The 11,380-nt window shown below is 36.1% G+C and overlaps 1 protein-coding gene and 1 long non-coding RNA gene across 2 annotated transcripts; one reads left to right on the top strand and one right to left on the bottom strand.

The window, feature by feature from the left end:
- The first annotated feature begins 205 nt into the window (after window positions 1–205).
- Window positions 206–2,814, top strand: LOC109240418. The gene is made up of 3 exons (XR_002070062.1): window positions 206–355; window positions 1,029–1,136; window positions 2,567–2,814. It is a non-coding gene; the product is annotated as an uncharacterized LOC109240418 (long non-coding RNA).
- A 5,927-nt stretch (window positions 2,815–8,741) lies between these two features.
- LOC109240417 lies at window positions 8,742–9,134 on the bottom strand. Its single transcript, XM_019407062.1, has one exon. It carries the CDS (start codon window positions 9,132–9,134, stop codon window positions 8,742–8,744), a length of 393 nt encoding a protein of 130 aa, XP_019262607.1.
- Window positions 9,135–11,380: the final 2,246 nt, after the last annotated feature.

The raw sequence follows: 11,380 nt of genomic DNA, 5'->3' as shown, positions 1-11,380 counted from the left end.
GTTTCAATGTAGAGAAATTTCTTATTGGATACAGAATATTAGTATATTTGGTGAAGGACAAAAATTATTTTATTACTTATTTAGAAGTGGCAGTTTAGGTGTACGAATATTGCAATCCTGAACTGTTCAAAAAGCCTTATGAGTTGTACCTTATATTTGGGCTTATTTCATTAGTGAATTAATACGTGTATTCACTTCTCTTTACCAATCACGTGTCCTTTACTATTTCACAAAATACTAAACTTTACTCTGTTTGTCCAGCTTTCGCCTCCTCTCATTTTCTCTCCTTCATTGCTTTGTGCAATTTTTTGCCAACTTTGCTACTTCAATAGTCCAAGGTGTAATGTTTCTTTGGGTGAGTTTTTCAATTCTTTTTTGAGTTTTGTCCTCTGTCTTTGTTCAGAATTTTTTATGACTTGTGTTGTTTCCTGATTTTAAACTTAACAATATGAGAAAATTGTTATTTTTTGTTTTGTCACTGATGAAGTCTGTCTAGGTGTTGTTGCACTAAAAAGAATATGAAATACAGAATAGCTAAAAGACGGACTAAACTCTTTGTATCAGGTTGTCTGTCAAGTTGGTTTGAGATTCCGTCGGCTTTCTATTCACAACGCAGAGTTGATATTCATCTTTAAGCTTTTAAAGCTTATTTTTCTTCCTCCTTTGGCATGCAATCGGGTTTGTTTTGTTTCAAGTTATGCACAGATGGTGTGTGATTTTTATTGGTGTACGTGTGTATAATTTTAGATTCCCTATATAAGTAATTTCGAGCATAAACAAGGGTGAATTATCTTTTTTGGTAGAATGGAGTTGGGAATATAATGGAAGAAAACTTGCTTATTGCCTTAATATCCTAAAATTATCCAATGAGCTCGCAACTTCACAATACTTCTTTTTCTGGTTGGGATTATGACTTAATTTTTTAATATGATGTGATATATTATAGTCTGTAACTCAATTATCTTTTCTCGATTAGGTACTGAAATAGTTTCTCTATCCTTACTGACTTTTGTGTTCTTCTTTTTTAGGTGAGGGAATGGAAGGTTAGTGGACAGAAAAGTATACATATCAAGATTAGGTGAAGCAAAAGAATAACACAGAAAAATTAAGTTCACATCGAAGGATGGAGTTATAAGGTAAATGGCGATGTGTTTAGTTGTGTATTTCAATACATTGCCTTACTGCAAAATTAGCACTACATGATTAGGGAATTCACTAGCCAACACCAGATGGTAAACAAGACGATGATGTTGATTTTAGAGGAGTAACATGCTTCCCTACAGACACGCATTGATGTTTTTGGTGTCAAGTATTTGCTGAAAATCACCTTTCGATTTAGATTCTTTGACCTATAATGCCTAAGAAAATTGATTTAGATTAGTCATAATCTTATCTTCTGGAATTGTTTGACTAATGTTAGTTTGGCCATCACTATCACAAATTGCATTAGTTCTGCCATTTGAAACTATCTTTTACAGGACTCTGAGAATTAAATATTTATTGATGTCTTCATCGAAGCAGTAATAAAAATTTAATGTCTTCATCGAAAGTATATACTATTGATGTAAAAATATTGTAGATGAAAAAAGATCGAGTTTGTTTCTCTTTATTAGAGGGAGTAGTGGCACAAAGAGAACCTGTAACGTATTAGAAGTAGCGGGACAATACTTTTATTTACTTCTTCCAGTCCTCTACAAAAATTATTTGATTACTGAACGAAATGGAATACTTGAAAAATATTATCTATATTAACTAATATTTCTCATAGAAGTGCGCCAAATATTCTAAGATGTCTGCGAACTGAAAAGTCTGCAACATAAAATAGAATGGAGTAATCAAATTATATGTTGCTCGGATCCTTCAAAAATACAGCTGGGCGTGTTGGAGTTATGCATTTTTGGGGAACCCCATATGGGTGGGGCAGTATTTACGCAGGATCAGGCAACATTGATTAAATCATGATGCAGAAGAATCACGATTTTGTTGTATAGAAGACGATTTCTCTTAGAAAAGATCTATATGTGCTTTTCCAGCAGAAGAATATTTGTGACATCCCCAGTAGGTTTTAGATGCTCTGCATCTTCTCGTTATCGAGCTAATAAACTGTCACACACTACTATCGGATACTTAAAATGACCATTGATTATAATTGATTTTATTTTTCTGGGTAAAGCATTACCATTAATTTAAGTTGTACTTTTTACCTTCTCAAAAAAAAAAAAAAGAATCTAAGTTGTATTTTAGAATTAGTAAGTATACTCTTACCTGTGGCCAAGGAGCTACTGTAATAGGTTTTTCAATGCTTCTACTTAATATTAATTAAGCGTGAAGAAACATGCATGATATTCTTCTATTTAGTGAAATGAAGTGGTTTCGTCATCATACTTGTCATGTTATTACATATTACATAATTGGTTTCTATGTCTTCATATGTGCATGACATCTTACCACCTATATATGGGGACGGGGAAAAAGATGTTGGATCTATACAAGTGAATTCTCATGGAAATTCTTCTTTCTTCCTTGAGATATTCGATGTGGAGATAATTTCTCTCATATTATGCAGGTTGTAAATAAAATATGATGCTGTTAGAAATGCTCGAGCAAGAGGGGAGAGAATAGTAGTAAACAGTGCATCTTGGTTCAATTTGTTGCAATGGAGATCCGGAGGGACTTAATCGCCTCTTGGGGTGTATTGCTCAAATATTTTAGCTGATAGGCCCGTATCTTTTTTTAAAAAAGAAATAACGGTAGGCCCATGTGTTAGGATCAAATTGGGCCACCATTGTAAATTTCAACGGGAAACTTACACAAATGTCCCATATAAATCTCAACTTACCAACCTCTAGTCATTAGTCATAGACTTACCAAAACTAGCCAACAAAATTGAAAACCCAAATAATAGGGTTCTTTCTATCAAAGAATCACATGCAAAAATCACCTTCCATATTTTTAAGCGTAATTAGCAACATTATACAAGACGGCATGGAAATTTCATGGACCGGGTAGCAAATAAGGTGATGAAATATAAAAATCTATACAATATTCCAAAAATCTAAACAAAACAGGAACTTTATAGTTGAAATTCATTAAAAATATATAGATAAGTCAATATACAAAACTTGAGGAAGATTGGAGGTGATTTGGACTGGTTTTGTATCAAAATTCTTAATTAAATCGAGTTCAAAAAAGTCTTCTGCAACACATGTATCACACATGTATCACACATGAATCTCACACACAGCTATACATGGATATACATGTGATATACAATTGATACAAATATGATACATATATGATACACAAAAGATACACATATCATTTTTTTTTCATGTTCAGCTTTTACTTCGAATTTTCAATTCAAACCACCTCAAAACTTCAGCAAATCATCCCAAAAATGAGATTCAAGTTCCTTAAGTTGTGCCCAATCTATTCTAATAACACCCACTCAAAACAAAGCAAAAATGTGATTTTTTTGCTACAAATAGCTAATTGGCTAATTTGGCTAATATTAGTAATATTTTATCAATGGCCAATTTTTATAATGAGCTACTTATAAATGAACATAGCTGGTAATTTTACAATTTCAACTGTTTGCCTCGCCACAAGTTTTATGTCTTCTGCAGTATTTTCCTTAAAGTTCTTTCTTAAAATTCGTTGGAAGATGTTTTAGTTGAGCTAGAAAATCTTTGAATATATCTCAATTGAGGTTATGAGTCTGTATTTTGGGTACACGTCTCAGATATATTACTTGACTCTAACATCTTAATCGATTATTAAAAATTAATTTTATACTGTCCCGCTTATCATTCTCCTCTGCACCAGCTGCCATTAACTAATAGTATATCTTTTTTTTATGGGTATGTTGTTGCTCTTTTTTGTGATTTGGATTGCAAACTAGAGGATTATTATTATGTGCCAAAGAATGGAAAAAGTATTAAGTATGGCAATGCTCTTGCTATCATTATGTTCAACATTGATTTTAATATTAAATATGTTAAGTGTTATTAGTCATATTCAACTTGAATACATGTGAACTTTTGGATGGTTATATCACCTTACAAGGCTTCAGAATATGAATACGCTATAACATGATTCTATTTTAAAGTTATTCTCGGTGTTGGGCCTGTGCATAGCACGGGCAAGCATAGCTAGTATAAGAATATACGTAGTACTATATTTGGGTGATTGTAGCTCCTTTAACATGGATGGTTAATACGTGGATTGCATATTATACTGACGAATGAGTGAAAAAAATTAGGAGATGTCTTTGATATCAAGTAAATACACCTAGCAATAGCATATATTGTTGAAATTCGAATACAAACACAGAGCCTAACACAACGGAATATTAATAGGAATATACCTTCAGCCGTAGTTGTTCAAGTGATGTAGGGGATTGCTTTTGAAACCTTTAGCAGAAAACCTATAGAGCCTTCTCGCCTGTGTCTATCATAGGATGCTAGACTGATGGAGTCACAAGCGTATTTATAGGTAGGCTGGGACTCTTAGGCAAATATTTTAGCCCTAGGGTCTTCTCCATAAATTATAATTACCCTAGGGACTCCTAATATATGGTAATTTCTTTCCATCAAAGAAACTACCATATATGCATAACTACATAATATTATCTGATATATTTTTTCCTTTGGGAGACAAGGTAAATAATTTATTACCTTATATGTGGGCCACACTAGAAGTCTCTAGAAGAGACGGTAAATTTCTAACATTCTCCCACTTGGCTCACATATTAAAATCAGATAATCCTTTATGAGAGACAAACATATAATATGGCCTTAGACTTTATAACTCAACTAAAAGTTATGCAACAATTACTTTAGCTAGAACATATCATCACATGAATCATGGCGGTCATGCTCTTAAACAAACAATTCCTTCTATGTATTACAATGTACAATATGTTACAACAAAGTGTCAAACAACTTTATGAATGAACTTAATATAAGTCATTCAAAGTCCAACTTTATTGATCCAATGATCACAAATAATATATGAAAAACCAAAAATGTGCACTATCATGTATATCAAAATAAACATAGTGTCTAGACAAACTGTTAGAGAGCAAAGCAAGACTAAATTGAGCTACTAAGCCCCATATGAGTTACATGATCCTTGAAAATATTAGTCGGCAGACCTTTAGTCATAGGATCAACAATCATCAAAGTAGTACTAACATGCTCAAAATTCTCATGTTGCTTTTTCACATAGTCTCTAACCATCAAGTACTTTATGTCGATGTGCTTGCTTCGGCTGCCACTTTTATTATTCTTAAAAAAGAACACTGTAGCTGAATTGTCACATAAGATTCTCAATGGCCTTGAAATGGAATCGACAATCCTAAGGCCAGAAATAAAAAATTTCAACCATAACGCCTGTGATGTAGCTGCATAGCATGCTATAAATTCAGCTTCCATTGTGGATGTTGCAACAATGGTCTGCTCGACACTTCTCCAAGACACAACACCTCCAGCAAGAAGGAAAATGTATCCTGAAGTAGATTTACTAGTGTCTTTACATCCACCCAGATCGGAGTCTAAATATCCAATCACCTCCAATGAGTCAGAGTATTTATATGTGAGCTTAAAATCCTTGGTTCCTTGCAAATATCTCAAAACCCTTTTACCAGCTTTCCAATGGTCAAGACCAGGGTTACTTTGATATCTGCTAAGCATTCCTGCTGCAAAAGCAATATCAGGTCTAGTACAGACCTGTACATACATAAGGTTCCCAACAAGCGAAGCATAGGGAATGTCTTTCATTTGCTCCTTTTCCAATGCATTTTGTGGACATTGATTCAAAGAGAATTATTTGTCACCTTTAATTATGGGTGTTGCTATAGGTGAACAGTTTTTCATCCCGAATCTTTCCAGAATTCTTTCAATGTAGGCCTTTTGAGACAGTCCAAGTAATCTTTGGGATTTGTCTCCGTGAATCTCTATGCCAATGACATAAGAGGATTCACCCGTATCCTTCATCTCAAAATTCTAGATAAGGAACTGTTTAGTTTCGTGCAACAATCCCAAATCACTACTTGCAAGCAAAATATCATCCACATATAGGACTAGAAAAATATATTTGCTCCTACTTAACTTAAGGTATATACACTGGTCAATGATGTTCGCCGTAAATCCAAATGAAGAAACAACATTATGAAATTTAATATACCATTGGCGGGAAGCCTGCTTTAGCCCATAAATGGATTTATTCAACTTGCAAACAAGGTGACTTTTGTCCTTATCACAAAATCCTTCAGGCTGACGCTTGTATACCTCCTCTTCATGATCTCCATCCAGGAAAGTTGTTTTCACATCCATTTGATGTAACTCTAAATCAAAATGAGCTACTAATGCCATGAATATTCTCGATGAATCCTTCTTTGATACTAGAGAGAAGGTCTCATGGTAATCAATGCCTTCTCTTTGAGTAAAACCCTTGGCTACAAGTGTGGCTTTATATCGTTTGATATCACTAGATGAGTCTCTTTTAGTTTTAAAGACCCACTTGGAACCTATGGTAGAGGATCCCTTTGGTAATTCGACGAGATCACATACTTTGTTTTTAGCCATAGATTCTAACTCTTCTTTCATGGCATCATACCAAAGTGTGGAGTTTTCTCCACTCATGGCTTGTGAAAACGAGCATGATCCTCTTTTAGTCCAATATCATAATCAGACTCTTGGATATACAACATAGTCACTAGAAATTATTAGTTTTCGAACTCTTGAGGATTTTCTCACTCCCACTGGTTCAAGCACTTCTTCAGTGGGTTCAGGTAAAGCGGGTTGATCTTCATGTGGCTCCTCAAGTGGTGGTGGCTTTTGAATTTGTTGTTGTTCAGATAATTCATGAGAATTTTTCTGAGCATTATTCAAGTTCCTAATCAATAAAGGTAGCACAGGTGGTTTCTTTATTTCTTCCAATTCCACCTTTTGAGCCAAACCACTCCCACTCTCTTCATGCTTTTCAAGAAATTTAGTGTTTCTAGCCTCAACAATTTTAGGAGAATGAGAAGGACAATAAAACCTAAATCCCTTTGAGTTAACTGCATAGCCTATAAAATAACCGCTTATTATTCTTTCATCCAACTTCTTTAGTTGTGGGTTATAAACCCTCACTTTAGTTGGACATCCCCAAACGTGTAAATGATTTAATCCAGGTTTCCATCCTTTCCATAACTCAAAAGGTGTCTAGGGGACAACCTTGGATGGAACCCTATTTAAAATATACACAGCGGTTTTTAAGGCTTCACTCCATAAGGACAAAGGTAAGCTTGATATGCTAATCATGCTTCTTACCATGTCCATTAATGTTCGCTTCCTTCTTTCTGCCACACCATTTTGTTGTGGTGTTCCTGGCATGGTATATTGGGCAATTATACCTTCACTTTCAAGGAACTCAGCAAATGGACCCTTAACTTGTCCCTTATTCGTGTACCTACCATAATATTCTCCACCCCTATCAGATCTTACAATTTTGATCTGAGCACCAGCTTGTTTCTCTACTTCTATTTTGTAAACTTTAAAAGCATCAAGTGCTTCTAATTTGTTAAACAGAAAATAGAGATACATATTTCTTGCATAGTCATCAATGAATGAGATAAAATATCTCTCACCAAAAGGTCCACATACGTCTTTATGTACGATCTCAAGTAATTGAGAACTCCTTTTGGCACCTTTAGTTGATTTGTTGGTCTGCTTACCCTTTATGCAGTCCACACAAGTCGCAAAGTCAGAAAAATCAAGAGCTTTTAGAACTCCATCATTAACCAACCTTTTTACTCTATCAATAGAGATGTGTCCCAGTCTCTTGTGCCAAAGACTTGATGAGTTCTCATTGATAATACATCGCTTAGTGTCAATTTCTTTGTCATGAAAAGTTAAAACATTGCATTCAAATGTGGGGTCTAGCTCAAGTTTATATCAATTTCCATTCAAATTTCCAAAACCAATAACTTTATTATCTTTCAAAAGTTTCACAGAAGGATAATGAAAATTCAAATCACATCCACTAATCGATAGTCTTGAAAGAGAAATTAAATTTCTAGAATATTCTGGAACATAAAAAGTATTTTCTAGATCTAAGTGAAAACCATCCTTCAAAATGAGCCTATATGTCCCCACGCCTTCCACACGTGAACGCGTCCTATTGCCAGAATAGACGTATTGTTCACTTCCTATCGGCTTCCTCTGATTTAGAAAACCCTGCATTATTTTGGCAATATGAATTGTAGCACCAGAATCAATCCACCATGTATTATCAGAAACTTCAGTAAAATTAGATTCATAACGTACAAAGGTAAAATTACCTTTCTTCTCCAGCAATTTCTTGTATTTCAGGCAATCCTTCTTCCAATGTCCCTTCTTCTTACATAAATGACAAGTTTCTTTGTCAAAGGTGCTTTTCTTCTTCATGGGAACACTTTTGCCCTTCTTTGCATTTCTCTTACCATAAGTCACCATGTTAACACTTTCAGGTGTCTCATGCTTCAACCTCTCTTCTTCTTGAACACACATGGTTGAGAGTTCATTGATTGACCATTTATCCTTAAATGTGTTGTAAGAAATCTTAAACGGACCATATTCCACAGGAAGGGAGTTGAGAATGAAATGCACAAGAAATGGTTCAGACATATCCACCTCAAGGGACTTGAGTTTAGCAACAATGTATCTCATCTCCATAATGTTCTCACGCACTGTACGACTTCTGTCGAAAGTCATACTTCAGAGCCTCTTCATAAGGGTGCTGGCCAATGCCATGTCAGAGCTTACAAATTGTTCATCAATTGCCTTCATGTAAGCTTTGACCTTATCGCTATTAGGGATAAAACCCCTAATGCTTTGGCTTATGTGGGCTTTGATGAACATTAAACTTAAGCGATTAGATCGCTCCCACCGCTCATAATCAGCCTTAGCCGCTGGCGTACTTAATTCCTTGGGAATAAGTGGTTCATCCACACGGAGTACCAGCTCCAGATCCGAGCACCCTAAAGTGAGAAGGACTTTCTCCTTCCATTCAGTATAATTGTCACCAGAAAGCATTGAAATTCGAGCATTGTCATTAAAAATAGCGGTAGGAAATGCGGTAAAAACTGCAAAACAAGGATAAACACACATAAGCTATGAAGTACAATCCATCAAAGGAATCGCGTAAAATACCGATTGTAAGTAAATTCTTGACCTTCCTGTGGGGAGAGGTTGCAACCCATGCATAGAATTTACTTTACTTTATTAGACTAGTAAACCAAAACACATTTAAATCAATTTGTAATAAGATAATTTTCAACTTAAAGGTTTGCTATCTCATTCCTATTAATCCCACCAAAATGGTTAGGGCCGGGTTACCATTTTAATGAGATAACTAGACTAAATAGATGTCATTATAATTTTAATCACTAAACCTTATGTGATTAAATAACTTAATTTCTTTTATATCAAGTACACAAGATGTTGTGGCCACTCCAAAGTACATCACATAAAAGAAACTCAATAATGACATCTCAAAGTATTTTACCTTAATTATCAACTTATCTAGAATGTTGATTGTTTTTTAAAAAAAAATGGTCAGTCTAGATGTAAGTATGACTTTATATTTCTCCAAAAATTAATTCTTATAATAAAAATACTATAAGAGCTTCTCAAATATTAGCGAAGGTTGCTGTTATAAAACAACAGAATGAATATACAATACCAAAAACAATTTTATAATTTTAACAACTTAAAGACTTTAGTCTCAAGGTGATTACGTACGTAGTGTCATTTGTGACGTGTGTGCAAAATTTCAGGTCATTCGGATGTGATTTGATAGATTTTGGCTTCGTTTGCGGAAATTGGAATGACCTGAAATTTTGCACCTGAAAGTTGTCCGCGCAGCACGTGAGTTGTCCATGCGGATTCTGATATTGAGACTATAGCACGTGATTTGTCCGTGCAGTACGTGAGTTGTCCGTACGGATTCTAATGTTGATACTATAGCACGTGAGTTATCCGTGTAGCGCGTGAGTTATTTGTGCGGATTATAGCGCTTGGGCTGAAGGAGACCCTCTAGAGTCTGCACACCCCTAGTGACCGCATGTACCTATTGAGTGTGATTATTGAGGGCTGAGAGCCGTGTGATTGAGCTGTTGAGATGAGTTGAGTGACTGTGTCTTGAGAGACTGTACCCGCTTTCCATTATTGTTGCACTTACTATTTCATGTACTTGTTATATAACTCTCTGAAGGACTTGTTACTGGTACATGAGCACAAACTAATTTGACTTAGACTGGTTAATTTGAAAGCATGCCAATTTCTTGACGAAGTTTACTGAAATAAACTGTATTTGCATAGCTCATCACTGCCACTCAGTTCCTTATTTATTTCTGTTACTTACTGAGTTGGAAGTACTCACGTTACTCCCTGCACCTTGTGTGCAGATCTAGGCGTATCTGGGCATGGTAGCGGCTGTTGACTATTCCAGTTGCTGATTATCTCGGAGATAGCAAGGTAGCTGCCTGGCGATCACAGCCCTGCTCTTCTCCCTCTTATCTTCCTTGGTTGTATATAGTTATTTTTCTGGACTATGTTAGTCTTGCTATCTTTTAGAACAGTTTGTAGTAGTTGCTCATGACTTGGTGAAACCCCGATGCCGGGCTTTCTTTTCCGCACTTCTGTTTGATCTGAATTCCTTATTTAAGGTTTTTACATTATATAGCTTGGGATTTGTCATTTAAAGAAAAATATCATTTTTGTTTTAGAAAAGTGTCGGCTTGACTAGTACCATGATAGGCGCCATCACGATAGGGTTAGTTTGGGTCGTTACAAGTTGGTATCAGAGCCTAGGTTACATAGGTCTCACGAGTCATGGGCAGGTTTAGTAGAGTCTCGTGGATCGGTATGGAAACGTCTGTACTTATCTTCGAGAGGCTGCAGAACCTTTAGGAAAACTTTACATTCTTGAATTCTTATCGTGCGAATCTGTTGATTCTGGTAACTAAACATCTGTTAGTCTATTCTCTCACAGATGGTGAGTACACGTGAAACCGGTTAGGACGGACGGCCACCAGTACCACCAATTGGGGCCGCGAGAGGCGGAGGTCGTAATAGAGGCCGTGGTAGGGAAAGTGGTGTAGCCCGCACTGAAGATAGGGCAGCATCTACGGATCCACTAGCTGCCCCAGTTCATGATAAGGCCCAGTTGTGGATGCTCCGGCGGGACCAGCTCAAGCCCCGGCTGTGCCTAATGTTATTCCAGGTCTTTAGGAGACTTCAGCTCAGATTTTGACCGTGTGCACCAGTCTTGCTCAGGTGGTCGCCGTTTCTGCTACAACAGCTACTTCCCAGGGCGGGGGAGGCACTCAGACTCCCGCCGCTCGTACACCCGA

The sequence above is a fragment of the Nicotiana attenuata genome, unplaced genomic scaffold (assembly GCF_001879085.1).
Source record: "Nicotiana attenuata strain UT unplaced genomic scaffold, NIATTr2, whole genome shotgun sequence".
NCBI lineage: Eukaryota > Viridiplantae > Streptophyta > Magnoliopsida > Solanales > Solanaceae > Nicotiana > Nicotiana attenuata.
This window is presented reverse-complemented; position numbering and strand designations above follow the sequence as displayed.

Excerpts from the sequence above, each read along its gene's own strand:
- LOC109240417 (XM_019407062.1), bottom strand. The coding sequence starts at position 9,134 with ATGTGTGTTTATCCTTGTTTTGCAGTTTTTACCGCATTTCCTACCGCT.